Source organism: Boleophthalmus pectinirostris, unplaced genomic scaffold (assembly GCF_026225935.1).
Source record: "Boleophthalmus pectinirostris isolate CB_2022bp ecotype Guang Dong unplaced genomic scaffold, ASM2622593v1 HiC_scaffold_21, whole genome shotgun sequence".
Taxonomy (NCBI): Eukaryota; Metazoa; Chordata; class Actinopteri; order Gobiiformes; family Gobiidae; genus Boleophthalmus; species Boleophthalmus pectinirostris.
The window spans coordinates 8795293-8819261 of NW_026571175.1; the positions used below are offsets into that span (position 1 = coordinate 8795293).

Genomic DNA, 23969 nt, shown 5'->3' on the forward strand with positions numbered 1-23969 from the left:
ACATATAAAGAAATAATTATAGCTACAAATGCAGAAGAAGGAATTTATTTGTCATCATGAGTCTGGCAGAAGCACATTTTTGCTTTAATGGGATTGTAAAAGGGGGTGGGGGTAGATAAGTGTTGCTTCTCCCCACTCCTTTTCACAATGATAGATTTTTTATTTTTATTTTATTTTTGGAGATTATAGTTGTGATAAACAATGTAAAATAATTGCCTTTATGTATCTGTTGATTACTGCACCATAATGCAATTTATCATTTATCTTTTATGGAAACATCCGAATAAACTTGTCATTATCATGTTATCATTTGCACATTTTAAATCATAATATTCATCTACAGCTTAATAAAAGAAACAAGTCAGCTCGCTTACATGTTAGAAAACTGCAGTGTCCAGTGGGAGCTGATGCCACTGTAAACATCATAACTACAAAGAGCTGTGTAACTGTCAACACCTCTAATGGATAGTTGCAGATCATACTAGTGAGTTACGGTTTGTTTGTTTTTTATTTGCTGTCTGATGCTGCATAAGCCTAGCCTGATACATCAGCCGGTTTCACTTTGTTTTACTTCTTACAACTGTGTGACCTCGCAGCCTTAGATTTGGTTCACTCGATGGTAAGCGGGTACTTTTTATCATTTAATCAATCGCTGCTATTTGGTCGTGACATATGTAATGCGCCACTAATGAGGCTAACTGATATATAAAGCTTTTCCCAAATTCCATAAGAAGAAGGGCAATAACGTCTTTCCCCTTGATGAATTCACCAAACATTCTCTTTGGTCCAGCTTTAAATCCTCGATCTTGGGAATCGTTGACAACACTGAATATATGGCTCTTCTCTGATTGGCTGGTGCCTGAACTTGCACTTCCCGGGTTTTTGTGAACTGTCTAGTGTATTTTGATTCCTGACCTAGTCGCTGAAGAGAAATGAAATTGAGTGGAGGCACTAGGTGGCACCAGCCTGGCTAGCATAAGCCTACGTATATCATTAATAAATTAAGTATGTATGTATAAGTTCATAGCAGTGGGTGTACACCAGTGTGGATCTTTAAAATGAGTGATTAAAGATTGCTCAAACATACACAAACCACTCCAAATACAACTTTGAGAGTGTAAATGAGAAGGGAAACAACTATAACACAGTTAATTATGAAAAGTCGATTTTGCACAATAAGTCCACTTTAATGTCCAATGTTTACAAGCTGCCAACACACAGGAAATGCCATTGCCGTTTGCCAGTGTTCTGCCTGTATCTATGACTGTGTAAACTGTAAAAGGTTAATATTATAAATCAGCCCGAGGCCCTCGCTCACTGTAACGCAATATCGACAAAATCTCATCAAAATTCATTACGAGGGGGTGGGGCTTCGGACACCTTTCTCCGTGGTCCTTGAGGCCAGTCGATAGCCATTTGCCTCGGCCCACCGGATTAACTGCAAATCCGCTCTCCTCTCTATCAAAAACAGACTTACAATGTTAAAATCCTCCGCTGTTCTTCCTCTGAGCTCTGGGAGGATATTGGGTCCGGTCCAGCTCCCCGCACCCTTTGGCCCTGTGTGTGATGGACGACTCAATCTCCCCTCACAACGGCCACAATCAACCAATTAGAGCATGATAGATAAATCTGAGCACGGGCGGAGCTTTGAGGGCGGGTTTTATAGGCCGCTCTAATAGCTGTTCCAGTGTAGGATGTCTATAAAGCGGAATGACCTTGTGATTGGTTGGAACGTGCCCGCTCCCTGACACGAAATGTTACGTGATTGGTGGAGGTTTTCGGACAGGTTCGGCTGCCTGGGCTCGCACAGAAGAGTGGGAGTTAATAAAAAAGAGCTAGTGAAAGAAAGGATACAGGAATGAGTCTTGATGCAGTGATTAAAGCGCGCTAGGTTAGGTGTAATAGAAATTCAGCCATTAGGGGGCGCAGTCTGTATATATAGAAGGTTTGGTCTTGAACTAGGCTTGTGTAAGGTGATCATTTGCTGCAGCAAAGCTAAAAAAATAACCTATTTTTAGGCAATGACTTGCTATGAGGAGAGAGGCGTCTTGTGTTTTTCACTTGCATTTTCTCGGTGATCTAAATCAAATGATTAAATGTACACACACAGCGGAGTTTAGTATTAGAAATTCCCCAGATTATTGGAAAAGTGGGATGCATATTATACACAAATCAATATCAGATTCCTAAGATAAGCTCTCTTGACTCTCCTCTTCTCGGAAACGTTACATAGTTCAGCCTGAAAATAGTTTACATTTAGTCTTTTTACAGTTGATTTTAGTTTGTCAGTACACCCACACAGTGATCATTTGGTTGAATAATTATGCTTCTACTTTTTAGAATTACATTAACTACAATTTACGACCAAATAATCTTCAAAGCTTGTTCAAAATGAGAGCGAGAACTTATAATTTTAGAGGGTGTGAAAATTTAAAATTGCCCAATGTTTGAACTACCCCTAAAAGTTTCTGTGTGTCTATATGTGGTGGAAAACTCTGGATATTTTGGCATTGCTCGCGATGTGTATCCAGACTGTTCCATGAATTCAAGCTGTTATATAAACATATGGTCTGGTCACAGTATATAGAGAGTGGGTCATAATATTAGAACAATACTGTGTCCGTAGTGCTGCTTTATGTTTGTTGTTTCCTTACCATTGCTGGTATGTCTGTCCATTACATTACAGTGATCACTCGCTTATTGCTGGGGTTTCGTTCTAAAAATAACCCACGATAGGTGAAATCTGCAAAGTAGTCAACTCTATATTTTACAATTATTATATCTGTTTTAAGTCTGTAAAACCCCTCACCACACACTTTACACACTTTTCTCAGACAGGACAGTTACAACTCTTTTTGCATCCTTCTTAAAACTTATTGCTCGGAGGTGACCGCAGGAGAAAGGACCGAAGGAGAGCGACACACCTCACGGAGGTAAACGTGACAATGCCCGACTGCGATTTGCGGACACCCCGCTCGGGATTCTCTCTCTTAAATCCAAGATTAGTTCTGGTTTAGACCTGGTTTAGTCCTGACCCACTTGTAATTACTACCTGCCTGTAATATGCAGTATGCATTCATACACTGTAAAAAAGAGCATCCAAAATTGCACTAAAAAAATCCACAAAACAGCGAGACTGCGAAAGATGAACTGCAATATAGAGAGGGACGATGTACTTGTATGTGTTGTCTTTTACCATTGTCTGTATCCTTAACCTCACCAATGTCAGTATGCGTTATAACAGTTACTCATTATCCACACTTGTAAATAGTTCATATAGTTTAATGCAAAATGACTGAAAAATGCAAAAGAAAGATCATTGTGTAAGATTAGAAGAGTGTAGGTGGGATTAAATAAGTTTTCTTCTTCCAAACATTTTTTGTTGTGGTTATTTTCATTTCTATTATGGTTTCACTAATGTTCCATTGTATAAGAATATAAGTACATAAATAAAATACAACAACTAAATGACATCTGCAGAGACACAACAGCAGCTCAGACCAACTGACTTAAAAGGTTCTAAACTACACAAAATTGACTCTTGTGAACTTTAAGTAATGCTGTTACCTCTTCAAAAACATACCTGGAGTTGTTTTTTGCTTCATTCACACACGTTTAAGTACCGTGTCTGCATCTCCAAAGCTCAAAATGCTCTGCTCCACTTTGTGATGTGGTAGTTTTCAAGTTAACATCTACCTTTAGTTCAGTGGAAATCAGAAATTCCAGCGTTGAAATGAACCAAATGATTCTAGTCAGTATTTTCTATTTGAGGCAAGAACTCCTGACGCCTAAATATGCAATAAATGTGTGTGTCTAACATGTGTGAATGAAATAAAACACAACTCCAGGTATGTTTGTCACGAGGAAACAACATTATAACAAAAACAAAACCCATATCATCCACACACACTTGTCAGGACTCAGACATAGCAGTGCGATTCACCTGTATGTTTCATTAGAGTGTTTGGCTGGAGGCTTAGGCGTGAATCGAATCAGATTAGCCTGAATAGTGAAGAGGACATTTGTATCCACAGCATGAAGCGGCACTGAGCCCCTCCTCTGAATATACAAACAACTACTCTCTCTCCACTCAATAAGGACAAGATCCCCCCAGACACTCAACGCTTATACTGTTAATAAAGTCAATTCTCAGCGCACAGGAGAGGAGACTTCATTTGTCAAAATGTATTTTCACTTGCAAAAGGATATCTGTATTAAATAATAAGATTTGGGCCCAACAGGGACTTTAGTTGCCATCTGAATTGTGTTGTCAATATTGGAGCGCATGCTTAGGAGATGTGGGTGACCTTTAGATTGATAGGAAATCAGTCTGGAGGGACAATTCTAATTCAGTCCCTGTATAGCTTATTTTAAAAAGATTAAAGGAAGGAGCCAATGCTACACTTGTCGTAAAGATTTCACCAAACTCTGTCTGTATGGCCATCAAATTCTTTTTCATTTATGTGAGTTTATTTAGCATGCGTCACTTTATTTTCTTTCTTCCAAACATATCTGAGTCATTGCAAATTGATCCAGTTGCTTTTATAAGTTCTATTTTATTATTACGGAAAATAAGAGTTGTCTAGACGTGTCCTGGACATGTGAAGAGAGATAGAGACTCTGGATGTCTGAGGCAGGAGATGTTTATTTACAGTGATTGGGGAGTAACAGATTACATGTACCAGAGTTACGTAATCAGAGTACAAATTCTGAGTAACTGTATTCAGTTACAGTTACTGTTTCCATGAGTAGTAATTGGATTACAGTTACTTTGTTGAAATAAATGAATTACACAGCGGTATTTTCCTGTTTTCACATTTTGGGCTATATCCCCCCCCCTTTTTTTTTTTTTTTTCTCGGTAATTCCACTCATTGCCGGACACTAAACCAGGTCTAAACCAGGTCTGAACGAGGACTACACCAGGACTAAACCAGGACTAAAACCAGGACTAAAACCAGGTCTAAACCAGGTCTAAACCAGGACTAAACCAGACTAAACCAGGACTAAACCAGGACTAAACCAGGACTAAACCAGGAAAAACCAGGTCAAACCAGGTCTAAAACCAGGTCTAAACTAACAGGACTAACCAGGACTAAAACCAGGACTAAAACCAGGTCTAAACCAGGTCTAAACCAGGTCTAAACCAGGACTAAACCAGGACTAAACCAGGACTAAACCAGGACTAAACCAGGACAAAACCAGGACTAAAACCAGGTCTAAACCAGGTCCAAACCAGGACTAAAACCAGGTCTAAACCAGGTCTAAACCAGGTCTGAACGAGGACTACACCAGGACTAAAACCAGGTCTAAACCAGGTCTAAACCAGGACTAAACCAGGACTAAACCAGGACTAAACCAGGACAAAACCACATCTAAACCAGGTCTAAAACAAGATTTAACAGGACTAAATGATGCTGCACGGATCTGTCTCCTCCTCTTCTATCAATAATATTTTTAGACGGTTAAGTAAAGTCTGGGTTTTTTAATTTTCTTAAAACTTCTTATGTGAAGATTTCCGAGTCTTTGTTTCTCTACAGCAAATCAAGTAATCCAAAGTATTCAGATTACGTTACTCACTTTAAGTAATTGAATGGATTACGTTACAAACTACATTTTGGGGTATGTAATCTGTAATCTGTAGGGGAATACATTTTAAAAGTAACCTTCCCAACACTGTCTATTTACCATATTTCTATACTATACTATTATTATTCAAGCCTGACAATGCTTCCATACAAGCAAGGTTAAACAAGAGCTAAGAAGCACAGAGTGGAGACCAGAAGCTAGTTGAGATAAAATGAGGAGAACACAGCATACTGTACTGAGAAAAGTGATAACGTTAAAGAAAGACATATTCTGTAATAGTTGGATGATGCCACAGCTAAACACGAAGAAATGCCAACAATGATAGGACCAGAGGTGTCCTTACTAAGACTATGCAGAGAGGATGAAAATTTCACAAAAAGTTTTGAGTGATTATGATATAGTACAGTTGTTATGACCGCAGACCTTCAGTTCTAGCTTGTTTTGTATGTTTTAATTTATTTTGTAGGCTGTTCTGAATCCTGGTGTGGGAGCCCTGACCCGTGATGGGTGGGGCACATCTACACCTGCCTCACCTCCAGCCTCCTCCCCCTATTTAAGGAGATTGGCAGCACATGTTCGGGGCTGCTGGCCTCGGTGACCAGTCTGTCATTTTGTGTTGGTAAGTGTTTCTTTCGTGTCTTGTGACTTTGTTTTGTTGAGACACTAGTTTGGTTCTGTTTAGTGCCTTTTTAAATGTGTCACTCAATTCTGTTTGTGGGTCTATGTGGTTTTACTTTAGGGCACTTGTGTTTTAGTTTGGTGTGTCCCTTAGTTTAATCACTCGTTTTTGTGTGGCTCATTTTTTTTGGGGGGGCACAAAACTAATATGTTAATCCTGTTGTTTTGTTTGTTTTCTGTATATTTTAGTTTGTTTTGTTAATTTATCTTTTACATTCATGTTAATTAAACATTATTTAATTTATTCCATTATCCATCGGGGTTCTTTTGTTACTTCCCCTGTCCCTAGCAGAGCCGGGTCGTAACAACGGCACTGTATGGAACATGTACAGTACAGCAGAGGTCCCCAGACTGGTGCTCTTTGTACACTGGACAGAGGAGGGCAGTCTGGCTCCCACTCCCACCCCCATGTCTCAGGCCAAACTCACACAGAGTCATGTATCATTTGTTTCTGTGATGCGGTTCATTGGTCAACAGTGTTTTTTTGAGTGTGTTTTTTTCACCACAACAGTCCCGCTGAGATGTGGAATCCCATTTTTAGGAAGAGACACGATGTTTTTAATGGAGTAAACCAGACAGACTCAGTAAGGACGAATTATGAATTATGAACACCTATCTCTCCTGTCCTGTCCTCCCCCTGTCCTCCTCGTGTCCTCCCTCTCTCCTTCTCCTCCGCCACTCCCCTTCGCCTTCTCTTCTCCGCCTTTCCTCTCCCATTCCTCCGCCTCTCTTCCTCCTCTCCTCTTACCTCCAGTGTGGTGAGTACAATCTTCTCCACAGATGAGAAGTAGGCCTCCCACAGGAACTGAGTCTGTTGCCTCAGAGACAGAATCTTGTCCTGGTGGATGGAGCGCACTGTGGTGGGGATCTGAACACAAAACGGGTTAGAAGGTTAGAATTCCACAGGGAGTTAGGGTACATTCAGACTTGTACCAGAAATAATCCTTGACTTGTCCAGGACTGATCCAGGAGTACATTAGGACGAATATGAGCTCAGATTATTGTAAAAGTTAAATTTTAAGAGGAGTGTCTTTGAAAAGCGCTACATTCTAAACAGTGTTGGGGAGTAACAGATTACATGTACTGGAATTACGTAATCAGAGTACAAATTATGAGTAACTGTATTCGGTTACAGTTACTGTTTCAATGAGTGGTAATTGGATTACAGTTACTTGGTTGAAATAAATTGATTACACTTCGGTATTTTCCTGTTTTCACATTTTGGGCTAAACCAGGTCTAAACCTGGTCTAAACTAGGTCTAAAACCAGGTCTAAACCAGGTCTATACCAGGACTAAACCAGGTCTAAAACCGGACTAAAGTAGGACTAAAACCAGGTCTAAACCAGGTCTAAACCAGGACTAACCAGGTCTAAACCAGGACTAAACCAGGTCTAAACCAGGACTAAACCAGGACTAAACCAGGTCTAAACCAGGACTAAACCAGGTCTAAACCAGGACTAAACCAGGACTAAACCAGGACTCTCAACCAGGTCTAAAACCAGGTCTAAACCAGGTCTAAACCAGGTCTAAACCAGGACTAAACCAGGACTAAACCAGGACTAAACCAGGACTCTCAACCAGGTCTAAAACCAGGTCTAAACTAGGTCTAAACTAGGTCTAAACCAGGACTAAACCAGGACTAAAACCAGATCTAAACCAGGTCTAAACCAGGACTTAACCAGGACTAAACCAGGACTAAACCAGGTCTAAACCAGGTCTAAAACAGGATTTAACAGGACTAAATCATGCTGCGTGGACCATGTCTCCTCCTCTTCTATCAATAATATTTTTAATACAGTTAAGTAAAGTCGTGAAGATATCCTCATCTTTGCTACTCTACAGCAAATCAAGTAATCCAAAATATTCAGATTACGTTACTCACTTTAAGTAATTGAATGGATTACACTAGAAACTACATTTTGGGGTATGTAATCTATAATCTGTAGGGGAATACATTTTAAAAGTAACCTTCCCAACACTGATTATAAACTTAAATCTGTTATACTACTAGTTAAAATATTATTGCTTCTAAAAATTCCAAGTGTTTTCTGCAGTCCTTTCTTCACCTAGCATGTCTTTAATTGCACAAATTAGAACTCAACATATGGCGTATTTTTCAGGAAGTTTGCGACCGTTTTTGCATGTCAGAAATGTTTTAATTACTATTGTATGCTTGTATCGCCTGAAATACAAAGATTTCTATGCTCCGCTCCAATTTGGACAGCTGCCAAGAAGTAACACAAACACTCTACAGCTGTTTGGGCAGGTGCATTTAAAATAGATTTGTGCTTTTGTTTTTGACACTTTCACTTCAAAAACCCTCAGGCGTACATAGTCAGATTTAAATTAACAATGTAATTACAGTGTCTGGCACGCACATTACCAAACACTTCCTCGAGTATAAAAGGAACTAGTATCACATCAATTAAAATACACATCCTTAAGCAAGAACAAAATACAGTGATCAATAGAAACAGAAAACCTAAATATAAGCAAATACAGAACTCATTTTGGTGCGATTTTAGAGAGACATGAGATCAGCATTCAGACTCTCTCCAGGTTTAAAGTGCGTGTAATGACTTTTGGGTGGCTCTGAACAAAAGCCTTTTCAGTGTGTGTATCTGTGAGCATGTTAGAGAAAGAGCATGGAGGAATATAGTGATAACAAGGACTAGACATCCTGCAGTTGTTCTGCTGATGTACTGTCTCACTTATTACAGTTTCAAGCAGTGAAACTCATTGTTAGATAAACATGGATGTGACATGTTTTCAGTGTTGGGAAGGTTACTTTTAAAATGTATTCCCCTACAGATTACAGATTACATGTAAAAATGAAAATGTAGTTTGTAACGTAATCCATTCAATTACTTAAAGTGAGTAACGTAATCTGAATACTTTGGATTACTTGATTTGCTGTAGAGAAGCAAAGACCAGGATCGTAACATAAGATGTTTTGTCTGCTAATAGAAAATAAAAAGCCCAGACTTTACTTAAACGTATTAAAAATATTATTGATAGAAGACGAGGAGACCCGCCCATACAGCATGATTTAGTCCTGTTAAATCTTGTTTTAGACCTGGTTTAGACCTGAGTTAGACTAGAGACCTGGTTTAGTCTGTTAGTCTTTTTTAGACCTGGTTTAGTCTGGTTTAGACTGGTTTAGACCTGGTTTTAGACCTGGTTTAGACCTGGTTTTAGAGTTTAGTTTAGATAGAAGACCTGGTTTAGTCCTGTTAGTTTAGACCTGGTTTTGACCTGGTTTTGAGTTTAGACCTGGTTTAGTCCTGTTTAAGGCCTGTTTTAGTCTTGGTTAGACCTGGTTTAGTCTTGGTTTAGACCTGGTTTTAGACCTGGTTTAGACCTGGTTTTAGTCCTGGTTTAGTCGTGGTTTAGTCCTGGTTTGGTTTAGACCTGGTTTAGACCTGGTTTAGACCTGGTTTAGTCCTGGTTTAGACCTAGTTTAGACCTGGTTTTAGACCTGGTTTAGACCTGGTTTAGACCTGGTTTAGACCTGGTTTAGACCTGGTTTTAGACCTGGTTTTAGACCTGGTTTTAGACCTGGTTTTACACCTGGTTTTAGTCCTGGTTTAGACCTGATTTAGACGTGGTTTAGTCTTGGTTTAGACCTGGTTTTAGACCTCCTTTAGACCTGGTTTAGACCTGGTTTTAGACCTGGTTTTAGTCCTGGTTTAGACCTGATTTAGACGTGGTTTAGTCTTGGTTTAGACCTGGTTTTAGACCTCCTTTAGACCTGGTTTTAGACCTGGTTTTAGTCCTGGTTTAGACCTGATTTAGACGTGGTTTAGTCTTGGTTTAGACCTGGTTTTAGACCTGGTTTTAGACCTCCTTTAGACCTGGTTTTAGACCTGGTTTTAGACCTGGTTTAGACCTGATTTTAGAGCTGGGTTTAGAAGCTGATTTAGATCTAGTTTAGTCTTGATTTAGACCTGGTTTAGATCTAGTTTAGACCTGGTTTAGTTTCAGGCAATGAGTAGAATTACCGGAAAAAAAAGGGGGATATAGCCCAAAACACGAAAAAAGGAAAACAGGAAAATACCGCCGTGTAATCCATTTATTTCAACAAAGTAACTGTAATCCAATTACCACTCATTAAAACAGTAACTGTAACCGAATACAGTTACTCATAATTTGTACTCTGATTACATAACTCCGGTACATGTAATCTTTTACTCCCCAACACTGCATGTTTTTTTTTAACTATAATTTGATCTGCTCTTCTTTTACTGCTGCCCCACTGTGATGATTTTACAAACACAGAGCTTTACATCTTAATGAGTAAAATAAAAACATAAAAATATTGTCATTTAGGGGTGTGCAAAAATATCAAAATATCAATATCTTGTATTATTTAATGTGGTGATACAGTATTGATATTGTGGGCTGCTGTATCAATATATCGGCAAAAGTATTTATTTTGTTACATCACTACAGCTGCTTGCTTGTTTAGAGGAAGGAAACTCATTTATGTGTTTTGATGATTAAAATGTTTGTGTTTCATATGACCTTTGCAAAAGAAGTGGTTTAACAAAGACTTTTAGTATCACAGCCATGATTTAGCCTTTATTTTTTTTAGAATTGTATTGAATTGATTTGAAATATATCGTATTGAATCGAAAGCTCACTGTATCGAGATATAATAACCCAAAACATGCTACATAGGTCTCCAGGATGAACAGTTGATAGCTAAAGTCAATTAAATGCAATAAATCAATCAATGAACCTACCCATGGACTACAGGTGGAAATCAGCCCTTGTGCTACAACCTGGTACAATGCAACTCTCAAATATCGTGGCCTGTGTATCGAGGTATGCAACTTCTTAATGATACCCAGCCCTATTGTCATCATCACATTAATTATGATCATTTCAGGTCATTTTCTCGCTGTCTCTAGTTAGATTGATGTAAAAGAGCATTCACTCAGAGCAGTGTTTGGGTCCGTGTGAACATGACCGTCTCATTCTGATTCGCATTAAAAGCTCTGAGAGCGCACTTCAAACAGGAGGTCTCAGGGCGGCTCTACTCACACTCTGGAACGGGGTGAGCGCAATGAGTCCTCAGTGTAGTAAAACTGTTCGGGAAATCTAGAGCGCACTGGGGTGGCTCCACAGAGAGAACTAACATGTGTGAAAACGCCCTTAAAGACCCCCTTGCTTCACCGTATACGTATGCACAGTATATATTTTGTGTTTACCTGCAGTAGGAGCCTCTCGTCCCCGATGACCGCTGCAGTTTTCCAGTCAATGATCTCGGAGAAAGGAAGCTCCCAGCCGTTACTCAGCATCACCGGGACACACGCCGCCTGGACAGCACACACACACACACACACGGACATGTCAGTATTGATACTTAAAAGAGCTGTACCTGATTTTTTTTTAACCCTGAAAAACAGAACTAGTTCATTTTAAACAATTTGGAGAGTCCAAAGTTATTCCTCACTTACTTTATGCATTCAGAGCATTATAATTATTCACTATTTATAAGCATGCTACGCAACTCTCAGAGACCAGAGTGGAGTTCTGTCATCACAGCAATGCCAACAATAACTAGGATGCCAACAGTGCACTTCCTGATTCTAGCATTTAAAAAAGCAGTCTAAGAGCTGCTTAAAATATCTGTATTGACGCAAAATAGACAACTACTTAATCATTCAATATTGGGTTTAGTGTGGGCAAATCTCTACCTGATAAGCCAGTGCTGCTCCAAAAAATATTATTTAAGAATCAAATAAGTGATATAACAATGCAGTGAAGGCAGTGGTCTAGTAGATTACATTGTACAAGTTTGTGAGTGAGCCAAAGTGACTGAAGTGCTGAGAGACATCTGCATTAGCCCTGCGTTAGTGTTAAGAGCTCTTGTCTGTGGAGGATAAGGAGGGAAAGACAGAGGACATCTACAAGAGGAGGATGTATGGAGAGAGGGAGAGAGGAATGGAGGAGAGTGAGTGAAAGAGGAAGAGGGAGAGAAGTGATGGAGAGAGACGAGTGGTGCGAAGAGGCAAAGAGGCACTGCAGATGAGTAGACTGTATTAGACCGAGTAGAAGGCGAACATCAGACGTCATTATATGAAAAAAAAACAAATCTTAAAAGTCCTACATTACACAAAATGGACTCTTGTAAGAATGGTACCTCATCGAAAACAGATCTGAAGTTGTGTTATGTTTCATTCACACGTTTGAGTAACCCTGCATTATTAGTCTGTCTACATTTCCAAAGCTCAAAATGATCTGTTATACCTTGTGATGTCATGCGGTGGTAGTTTTCAAGTTAACAGCTATCTTTAGTTCAGACTCCGTTTACACTGAAACAAATCCGCGTATCACCGTATCTGAAACTATCTGCGTCCACACACATCGTTTCTGTGTCCACAATAATTCCTTATTTGTTTACGTTTTAGAGAAACAAAACTTAAAACCGCATGACTAATTTGCATAAACTGAGCGATCAAAAAACAGCTCGCTCCTTGTGCGCTTCTGTCGGACTACAGGACGCAACTCAATGGAATATGAGTGTTCTTTCTGTGACAGAGGGGTGTTCTGCTGATGGTGAGTCTATTCTGTGCTTCTGTCATGTTGGAGACGGGTCATGTTAAACTTTTCAGAGATTATACGTCTGCAGGTCATAGCATAGACCGTATTTATGAATGGACATGTATTCTAGCCTCTTAGCATTTTGGCGGTGAATTACTTCACAGTGTATAGACCTACATCAGTGTATCAGCGTTTTCAGGTGTCCACACAGTGCCGGATCAGATCCATACTCAGATGAATTCGTGGGAGCTGGCAGCACCAGATCGTTCCATCTCTGGAGCCATTTTCAATCGGGTTAGTGTGGACGAACACTGCATGCACAATGAAAACGATTCGAATACGTACTAGTGTGGACAGGGCCTCAGTGGAGATTGGCACTTCCAAAATCATGAAATCATCCAAATGATTCTAGTGAAGGTGTATGGAGTTCCAAAACACAGTGGAGCACTTCCTGTATTACCACATGACATCACAAGGTGGAACAGAGTGTTTTCTGTTTGACAATTATGCAGGATTTGTGAATGAAACAAAACCCAATTCCAGGTCTGTTTTTGATGAGGAAACGACATTATAACATAGATCAGAAAATAGCATCATAATTGCCCTTTATAATATTGTTTACCTTTATTTTTTCTATTATAATTTGTTAATTTGTTGTTTAATTCCAAACTATTTAGATTCCAGTTCTTTTGTTCTTGTTGAGGCGAAGCTGTGGCTGCATTACAAAAACACAGACACATGTTTTACACTACACAGTTCATTTAAATCTCATATTGTATCCAAGTCTGCTTAATCAAATTCTCCCAAAACTGATTAATAAGAGTTTGATGTGAAGAGGTTCAGGGCGACACTTCAAACACTTTGGTATTTGTGCAGATTTGTAAAAGAATCCAGTGTGGTTTTAAACTAAAGTGAAAGCATCTTTTATCTGACACATGATCAAGACCAAACAAAAGTATTCCCTTTACCACAGCGGCTTTGATCATCACAACTACTTCCTGTTTAGACAATCCTGAACAATTCAACACAACATTTGTACGAGCTCTCTGACTCAACCGAGAACTGATTTGAGAATGTTATTGTCTGGTTTAAAAGGCTTTGATTGGTCTAGTCACATAATTGTTTTCAGCATTCTCTCGGGGTGTGATGCTAACTGTAGGTATGCTCTGTCTGAGGCTTTGTTAGACTTTTAAAGCTTTGGTTCAATGCAATAAAACCAGAAAGCTGGAACTTCAACAGGTGAGATTTTTGTATCACTGTTAAACAAGTCTCTCTCAAAACAGTCACAGTATCAATTGGTTACCCTGACCTTTTGTGTTTAAAATCATACTCCTAAAAAGGGCCATGAACACTTGCATTGATCACAGGCTTTTGAAAATGTGTTGTTTAAAGGGACAGTCTGGAATTTTGGACATAGGACCTTATTTCTTAGTGAGTGTGGAGACACTTTTTTAAATATTCCATGCAGTCCTTGTAGTTTGCAGAGGTCGCTGGTGCTAGGCTAGTGCATGTCAATGGCCATAGTTAGCCTGCCACTAAAAACAGTCTTACCCACTCCACAAAACACCCGAAGCAATTCAATTATAACTCCAGACTGTTGATGTGAATGTCTGTGTCGTTAAAATTATTTTAGAAGTAAAACCAACCTTGCATTTGAAGGATTTATGTCTAAGCAGCAGCTGCGAGTTAGACTTCCTGATAGAAAGTTTGTCAGCGGCGGACTGATATATGAGAAAATAGTCCTTCAACATGCGACGATTTATGCGATGCAAGATTAGTTTTATTTCAAACATTATTCTATGGACACAGACATTTACATCTACAGTCTGATGTAATAATAGATTTGCTTTGGGTGCTTTTAGTGGCAGGCTAACTATGGCCATTGACATGCACTAGCCTAGCACCAGTGACCTCTGCAAATACAAAGACTGGATGGAATATTTTAAAAAGTGTCTCCATACATCTCCAACACTCTGGATAACTAGGAAGTGAAGTCCTATGTCTAAAATTTTGGACTGTCCCTTTAAATCCATTTTTGTTTCAGTTTTGTTTTCAGGCAATTTTAAAACTTTTTTGGCTGTGTTTGCTAATGTATTTTTTATACAGTTTCACTTTGGCCCAGGTCACCATTGAAAAAGAGACTTCAATGTCAATGTTTTTTTTTTTTCTTCAACTGGTTAAAAAAATGCATGTAATCAAATTGAACTGTGAATATGTTATGAGTTGGATAACACAATTAAACATAAAATCTAATAAAATGAAAACTGTATTAAACAAAATTAAAGTTTTGCTGCATGAAATTGTAAAATAATTATACTGTCATCAATTCAATTTAACTGTGGGGGTCCTGGGTGGGTTGCACTGTGATCCTGGAAGGTTCCCAGGTTGAAAAACGTGGCAATCCTTGTGTTAGTATAGCCTTTACTGATCCCTATAATTAAATTTGCCCTTTGCATTTGACCCATTCTTCACTACCACTGTGGCAATCTGTCAGGAGCTGTGGCTGACCCAAGTGTATAGCACCCAAGGGACTCCCCGCTCTTAAGCTAGGCTTGGCCAGGACTACCTTAGCTGGAGGATTTTGCTTATTGTGCATGTTTTTGGCCAAGTCTCGGACCTCATCCATATTTACCATTCTCCTGACTAGATCGATTATCCTGATTAAATTGTATAGCTTTTAAAGAAATGTTGTGATTAAATTTGGTTGAATCCATCATGCTACCAAGCCTAACTCTTTGGAAACTACCCTGTATATAAAATGCGCCATAAAAACAAAGTGAATTGGAAAACACAAAACATTTTCCAGTGGACCCCTCTTCTCTCCTCTCCCCTTCACTGGTGGTCTGGTATGTGCTTAATAAAAGTTTGGGGCCAATAGTGTAGTGATCCTTTAATATAAACAGAATGAAACCTAAATTAAATCTCAGTGGGAGGCGGCTCTGACCTGTAGCGCCTCCAGAAAACGGAAGGATCCCAGACGACGGCCGCGAGGGACCAGGCAGAAGGTGGAGTTATGGAGCATCTCTTTGTAGTCAAATCTGAAAAAGACAAGCAGGAAGAATACGTGGTAAGTTGTAAGTTTAAGACAATGAAAATCTAGAGTTTAAGAAGTCAAAGATGCACTGTGTAACTTTTCTCATTGAGGGTCCACTACCTGCTTGTTTCCTTGGAGATGTTACTGCTTTGCTTGGATTATTTCACAGTATGGAAATAGAGCTGGTGTTTTTGAGTTATAAAACACATGCAACTGAATAAATACAAGTCATATATCTTTAATGTCATACTGGAGACAAGCAAGTAGCGGACCGTCCACCATAGAAGTTACACAGTGCTCCTTTAAATTATGACAACAAAGTGAATTAAAGGACAGTATACAAAAAATATGTGTTACTGATTGTAGAACTGAAGTATTGGTTCATTTGAAATTTCATTTTAACCAAATAAAAACTGAAATATGATGACAAAAAAACTGAAATTGTTTATAGCGAACTAGTCTCACAAAGGCCTGTATACACAAGAATGCATGTGGGTAAAAATAACAAAATATTTTATAGGAAGTGCCTTTTGTTTAGACGGTGATGGCGTTTTTGGGGCTTAAAAATGCAAAAAACTGAAACCACCCTCCAAAGTGGAAAAATTGAATACGCTCTGCTGTAGCGTTTTCGTCTACACTGCCCAAGACGCAAAACTGCTCACATCACGTACGCGTTTATGTCACATATAGCACCACCTAGTCGCCTGGCATGCATACCCAATCAAATTCTACACACTTTTGCATCACCGTATGCACGCAGATTTCCTCCTGAAAACACTTGTCTAAATGCGGAATAAAAAGCGAAAACGCGACACCACTTTTGCGTCTTCTGTTCAAACCGTCATCATATAAACGTAACCTTACATCACTAAACCATGGTCAAGTACAGTTATTTAAGTCAGATGCCCTTCCTGACTGTGAATATAGGTGGCATTGGATTTCAATGATTGACAGTATGTACTCAGACCGGATTTGAACTGGCAAGTCTGGGTCCAAGTAACCTGATTCATCGGCCATCACTTCGTTTCACTTCGTAGAAACCGTCTGACCTTGCAGTGTTAGAATTCATTCGCTCGACTGTAGGTGGGTACTTTTGATCATTTAACCAATCGCTGCTATTTGGTCGTGGCGTATGTAATGCGCTAACTGGTATATTAAGCTTTCCCCAAATCCCATAGGAAGAAGGGCAATAACGTCTTCCCCCTTGATAAAAATTCTCTTTATTCCGGCTTTAAATCCTCAATCTTGGGAATTGTTGACAACACAGAATATATCACTCTTCGCTGATTGGCTGGTGCCCAAACTTGCACTTCTGGGGTTTTTGCGAGCCATCTATTGTATTCTGATTCCTGACCTAGTTGCTGGAGAGAAATGAAATTGAGCGGAGGCACTAGGTGGCGCCAGCCTGGCAAATGCTTACGCCATTTTGTGATCTATGTTATAATGTTGTTTCCTCATCACAAACAGACCTGGAGTTGTGTTTTGTTTCATTCACACATATTTAACACATAAATCCTGCATAGTTAGTTGAGTATCTTGAGTTTTAGAGATGTAGACAGACTAATAACGCAGGATTACTCAAATATGTGTGAATGAAACTAAACACAACTCCAGGTGTGTTTTTGATGAGGTAACAACATTCTAACACGGCTTAAAGCTCACAAGAGTCCATTTTACGTAATATAGGACCTTTAAACCACTACACCACCGGCAAGTACAGTTATGTAAGCCAGATGCCTGTTCTTATTGTGAATAGTTGGCAAAGGAAATCAAGCAATCATCAGAACTCAGACCAACCCTATTGTTCCAAGACACCCTGCTAACTAAACTACTGCAACATCTAAACAAAGTCATTTAGTCAAAGTGAAAACAAGAAAGTTCAATGCTTCTGTAACACAATATAAACAACTGTAGCATAGGTCATATTACTTATAAGCTTGCACATCTTTTATTTATAAGTACTCGTCTACGTTTCAGTATTCAGAGCGCATTTTAAAACAATTGTACAGATTAAAAACTAATTATTTGCGGCTTGTTAGGACCCCTGCTGTTGTATGTGCAGCTGTAATTTCCCCAAATCAAAAAAAGGGCTTTGATCATTGCAAATATGCAGATCACTAAACAAACTGATGCAATCGCCACAGCGTTTAGGTAATTACGCCCTGATTCTGGAGTGAAAAGGAAAAAGAAGACGGAATAGAACAAATATTTGGGAGAAGTTGCACTGTTGAACTACGTACATTACGCTGTGTTCATCAAATTCACAGGTCAAAACGGCAACAGAAAATGCAAAGTATGGACCTTTTTCTCTCAGTGATGTTTAAGTGTAATACCATGGCAAATAAAAATATCTTTTTCAAATGTTTGTGTTTTGTGAGAATAAATCACATACTGATACTTTGCAGTGACATGACGGTGGGGGTGTTCTACATGTACAGTATGTGTATGGTGGAATATTCAGCTGTTACCATGGCGACACAATGCACACATAAGCGACCACTGTTAAAAAAATTAAGTCTGAAAACTCATATCGATAAAGAAATGCAAAATTAATTTAAAGGTGAGCGTGACTAACTGAAAAAGCTTTCTAAAAAAAACAAAACAAAAAAACAGTTGGCTCATGTTTTTAATTAACCAACTGTTCTGACAGAAAAAAAACAGTTGTCTAATAATAGCTTGTGTCTGTAATGTTATTTAAGAGACTTATTTAACCGCACAAAAAAGCTCATCTATTGCAGTTCCAATTAAGTCAGCTCTTTCTGGTCAGACTGTGTTAAAATAAAACTCTTAAAGCCTAATTTAAGTTGTAGAGCTTCAGACAGAGCAGTGCTTACTGTTAGCATCACACGTCCACGGAATATTGACGGCTGCAAAGTATCAATACGCTGAAACCGAAACTTATAAATAACTGAAATAACTGATACTACCGGTTATGTAACATTCTCACAAACTAAACTTTTGATTTACAATAAGCCAAAATTCAATCTTCCATTTGAAGAGTTCCCCTTTCAAAACTGTAATCCTCCTCAGTATTTATTTAACCAGAGCCAACAGATACACAGCACATGTTCTGTCCTCTATCTCTCAGTGCAGGTGTACGGGTGAAGGGGGGGGGGGCGGCAGCGCTCTCCCAAATGTAGCCTCCTCATGGGACAGTGAGCTGGGACGGACCAATGAGGCGTGGGTGACACCTGCCTCCTCCACAGCGGTCAGAGCAAAACCAAACAGACACAACACAAGAAAACAGGTTCAGGTTTAAAGGGCGTGGGTTCAAATTATTTACACATCATTTTGGTAGGAGAATAAATGGGATGTTTAAAGCCACACTGCGTAACTTTTCTGGCGGAGGGTCAGTTTTCTACTCGTCTCCATCTAGATGTTATTGCTTTGGAATGTTCCACAATGTGACATAAACATATACATCTAGCATTTATTAATTACGAATGTTTCTATTGCTCAAAAATAAAATAATCGCTTCTGTGAATAGGGATAACTCTCCACAGATCTGACCTGTAATGTGGCATAGTGCTGTAACCTGCTTGTCTCCCTTGTGATAGATACTAATCTATACCAGGGGTCACCAAACTTTTTTCTCTGGGGGCCACATTATCGCTCCTGACTGTAATGAGGGTCTGGTTCAGGTCGGCCGTATAAAAGAATTGAACGATCCTGGCGACGCAGATTATATTCTTTGAAAACCATCACACTTTCTTTATATATCAGACAAACTACATGGTCCTTACACTGAACAAAAGAATAATCGGTCGTCCACTGTTCTTTGAAAACTCAGTACTCTCCGTCAACTTTTTGTACTTTAACACTTGTCATTTTGCTGTCCTTAACTGCACTACAGAACTCTATGTCAAAATGTAAGTACGTCATATCATTATTTAAATAGAAATATAAATACTTCATATAAATAAAATGTTTTAATTGAAAAAAAATCAACTAAATACAAGCTGCAGACGTGTTATTATTTGCCAAAAAGTAATAAAAAAACCAAATACAATACAAATAAAAGTCAAGATTACTCTGAGGTAATCTTAAAGGTCCATTGCTTTTCTGGTAGAGGGTCCGCCACCTGCTTGACTCCGTGTAGATGTTATTATGTTTTCCTGAAATGTTCTACAGTATGGCATTTAATTTAACTATCTCCATGGAGACAGGCAGCCACATCACCAGACCAAGTTACAGGTCAGCTCTGTAGAGAAGTAGGCCCCGCTCACAGTAAGAATGCACGTTTTTGTGGTATTTGTTTAATGCCATGCTGCGGAACATCAAGGCAAAACAATAAAATCACCATGGAGACGAGCAGATGGCAGATTCTCCACCAGAAAAGTAAAAAAAACAAACAAAAAAAAAAACAAGTTGAAATGTTGCCAGGAATGTTCTACAGTTTGGCTTTACTCTTATTTATCTCTACGGAGACAGCAGGCGACGCCATAGGGCCAAGTCACATGTAAGATCCGTGGAGAGGCGAGCCCACTTAGAGCAAGAACGCACGTTTTTCAGTCAATAAAAACCCACGTTATTGAGTAATGCCATATATATGGACATTCCAGACAAAGCAACAACATCTCCACGGAGACAAGCAGATGACGGACTCTCCAGCAGACCTTTAAGAATAGCGCCAGAATGAAATATGAGGTTTCTGGGGGCTGTGGGTTAACAGAGAGGAGGGAATCATTCATCATTTGGCCTCATCCATCCTGGTCCCTGATCTCTGGTGTCTGGTCCAGGAGGATCTGTCAAGGGAAAGGCTGTAGTCCCACTCCACATGCACCTCTGAGCTCTTATCGACCACGAGCTAGTGCTGAGGCAGCGCTCTGAGAAAGAACCACAACCAGGCAACTACACAAGTGCACGCAGGGACTCGAGACGATTCTATACAATATATATGAAGGCAAAACTGCAGCTCAACTTCTGTGTTTTGACAAGTGGACAAAGCAACCAGAGAGACGCCCGTGTGAGTCAGTTTTTATTGGTTATTTTTCCTTATACTTTACAATTTTTTGTTCAGCATTTAAAGATTCACTATGTAACTTTTTTGATGGATTGCATGTTCCAGCTGATTGTCTCCGTAGAGATGCTATTGTGTTTCCTGAAATGTTTCACAGTATGGCATTAGATTAGCTCCATGAAAACAAACGGTAAGGACGCAGGCTTTGAGCAATAAAAAACCTGTTATGAAATGCATTTAATTTAAGAATAATGCTATACTTTGGAACATTTCAGGCAAAGCAATGACATCTCCATGGAGACAAGTAGTTGACAGACCCACCACCAGAAAAGTTGTATAGTAAACTAAATCTGAACTTAACTCTCTGGTCATGTAAAGTATGAATTTAGACATTTCATCATACCATCTTTATGTTATGATATTTCCCCTTTATGTAGCATGTAGATCTACCAACATTGCAAAAAAGCTTGGCCAAAATTTATGATATAAACTCTTAAATCTATCAGAAAATGACTTAAAAGTTGTGAAATTATATGTCTGTGCCGCAAGATCATTTTACTTGACAAGTTCTCTTCAAATTAACTACCTCTAGACTAGAATTACACATCTCAGAACTAGTAAGTAAATGATAAATCTGAAAACAAGATGAATAACCTGATATAAATCTTGGCCAGATCATAGAAATTTGCAGTGAAACCTCATCAAATATAGCAAGAGAATTAGAATTGTATACTTTGTTATAGGGATGCACCAATCCAGCTTTTTCAGTTCCGATACTAACTAATACTAAAACTAAGCACCTGTTTACACGAGAACGCTTGTGGGTAAAAACGACAAAATATTTTATCGGAAGTGCCTTTTGTTAAGATAAGAAGGTGACAGCGTTTTTGGAGCTTAAAAACGCAAAAATCTGAAACTACCCTCCAGAGTGGAAAAGTTGAATACACTCCGCCGTAGTGCTTCCGTCTACACTGCCCAAGACGCAAAACTCTGGTCAGATCTGCTCACGTCGCGTACGCGTTTACGTCACATACATACATTACACAGAAACCTGGCATGCATACCCAATCGAATTCCACACACTTTTGCATCACCGTTTGCATGCAGATTTCCTCCCGAAAACGCTCGTCTAAACTCGGAATAAAAAGTGAAGATGCAATGCCAATTTTGCGTCTTCTGTTCAGACCGTCAACATATAAACGTAGCCTAATATTAACCTGATATCAACAAATACCACTGACTGAAAACAGCATTTGTTTCCTTAAAACAAAAATAAAAACAGACAAAACTGATCTAAATGTGTGACGTAGCTGTTATTTATCTCTGAAGTACCTACAGAACAGCTTTGTATGAGACTTTCTGGGCCAACTTTTAGTCCAACCAGGATATCGGCTGAACTTTCAGAATCAGTAATTATCAGCAGCACTGAATAATTCCCCAATTCGCTCATTCATTCATCATTTTCCAACCTAGAACTTGTGACACAGTACTTCCTGTTTATTCTCTGAAAGCTGCAAGAAAAACTCACTTGTCACTGGACGCAAGTAAATCTCTCAAATCCAAAAATACCATAAGAGACAAACTACGGCTTACATAACCGTATTTTACATTACAGAAAGAGCCTTAAAAATGGACCGTAGCCAAATCCTGGGTGACGCAGTCTGGTCTGAATGCTTCTCAATGCAGTTGGCTCCTGTATCCTCTCATGAAAATGGACGTTACAGCGTTGCTAAAAATCCCACCTTGGTTTCACACATCTTCTCTCCTCGGCGCACACGTCTGACAGACACAGACCCTCACACCTTCTCACTGTCACCTGTAGTCATATCTTTATACCAGCTGTCTGTCTGGACTAAAGAAGCATGTGATAAAAATATAAAGGGACTTGTCGAAGAAATCACATGTTAAAGGGCCCATATTACGCTATTTATATCTGCTCTATGTTACTATAATGTTGTTTCCTCGTCAAAAACAGACCTGGAGTTGTGTTTTGCTTCATTCTCACATGTTCTACTCTCAAACGGAAACCACTTTGTTCTACCTAGGTAATATAGGAAGTGCTCCACTGTGTTTTTAAACTCCACACACCTTCACTGGAATGATTTGGAAAGTTTAAGTTCTAGAATTGCCCGTGTCTACTGAACTAAATGTAAAAAGTTGCTGTTAACTGGAAAACTACCACTACATGACATCACAAAGTTGCACAGAGCATTTTGAGCGTTAGAAATGTAGACAAACTAACAATAAAAAGTTACAAAACACAACCCCAGGTACGCTTTTGATGACGAAACAACATTCTAACTTGGCTTAAAGCTCACAAAAGTAAATTTGGCGTAATATGGAAAATTTAGTTGCAGACAGTTGGGTTTATAACAGTCCTGGTTTGGTCTTGTTCAAGTTTTGGTTTAGTCCTTGTGTAGTCTAGGTCAAGTTTCAGTTTAGTCCCATTTCTGACGTAGTGTGTGCAAGTGAAAGTAGCCAAACCATGAGAAGATGAAAGGTGCCACATTGAAGAGAAACTCAAGACAGCTGCTGTCACTTTTACATCAAAACATGCTGATATGAAAAGTTATTATAAGACATTTTTAACCACTTGTTTCCCAAAGACTGGGTCGCAAGAGATTTTCTTGGGGCGCCTTATCATGATCTGCATGTAGGTCTGCAATATACATATACATACATCTCTGTGCACTGCCTCGCTCCTCATTTCTTGTACGTGCACCCCCCTCCCTCCACACTTCTTCCTCCATGCAATATCCTCATAAATGTTCAGTAAATCAGTCACAAATTTTTTTTGTGAATTACGAATAATGTCTATTGACTTGGGTCGCAACATTTTGGGACTTTTAAAATATGGGTCCCTAGAAAAAAAGTTTGGGAAACACTGGTTTAAACAATCAATGTACAATTTAATCACTTACAGATATTTTAAAAAAACACCTTGAATCTAAACTTCTTACTGACATGCCCTGCCTGCTATTAACTTGAAAATTTTGTGACATCACAAGGTGGAACAGAGCATTTTGAGCTTTGGAGAGGTAGGGAACCCAGTAACGCAGGATTACTCAGACGTGTGAATGAAACAAAACACAACTCTACTATGTTTTTGATGAGGTAACAACATTCTAACATCAATTTTGTATAATATAGGACCTTTAAT

The 23969-nt window shown here is 39.1% G+C and overlaps 1 protein-coding gene across 1 annotated transcript in view; it reads right to left on the reverse strand.

The window, feature by feature from the left end:
• Nucleotides 1–23969, reverse strand: part of ext1b (exostosin glycosyltransferase 1b) — a 353934-nt gene that overhangs the window by 48188 nt on the left and 281777 nt on the right. The window contains exons 2-4 of the mRNA XM_020939269.2: nucleotides 15760–15853; nucleotides 11480–11587; nucleotides 7014–7133 (exon numbers count right to left, since the gene is read on the reverse strand). Of these exons, the coding sequence (XP_020794928.2) occupies nucleotides 7014–7133; nucleotides 11480–11587; nucleotides 15760–15853 (322 nt within the window). The remainder of the gene's footprint in view (nucleotides 1–7013; nucleotides 7134–11479; nucleotides 11588–15759; nucleotides 15854–23969) is intronic.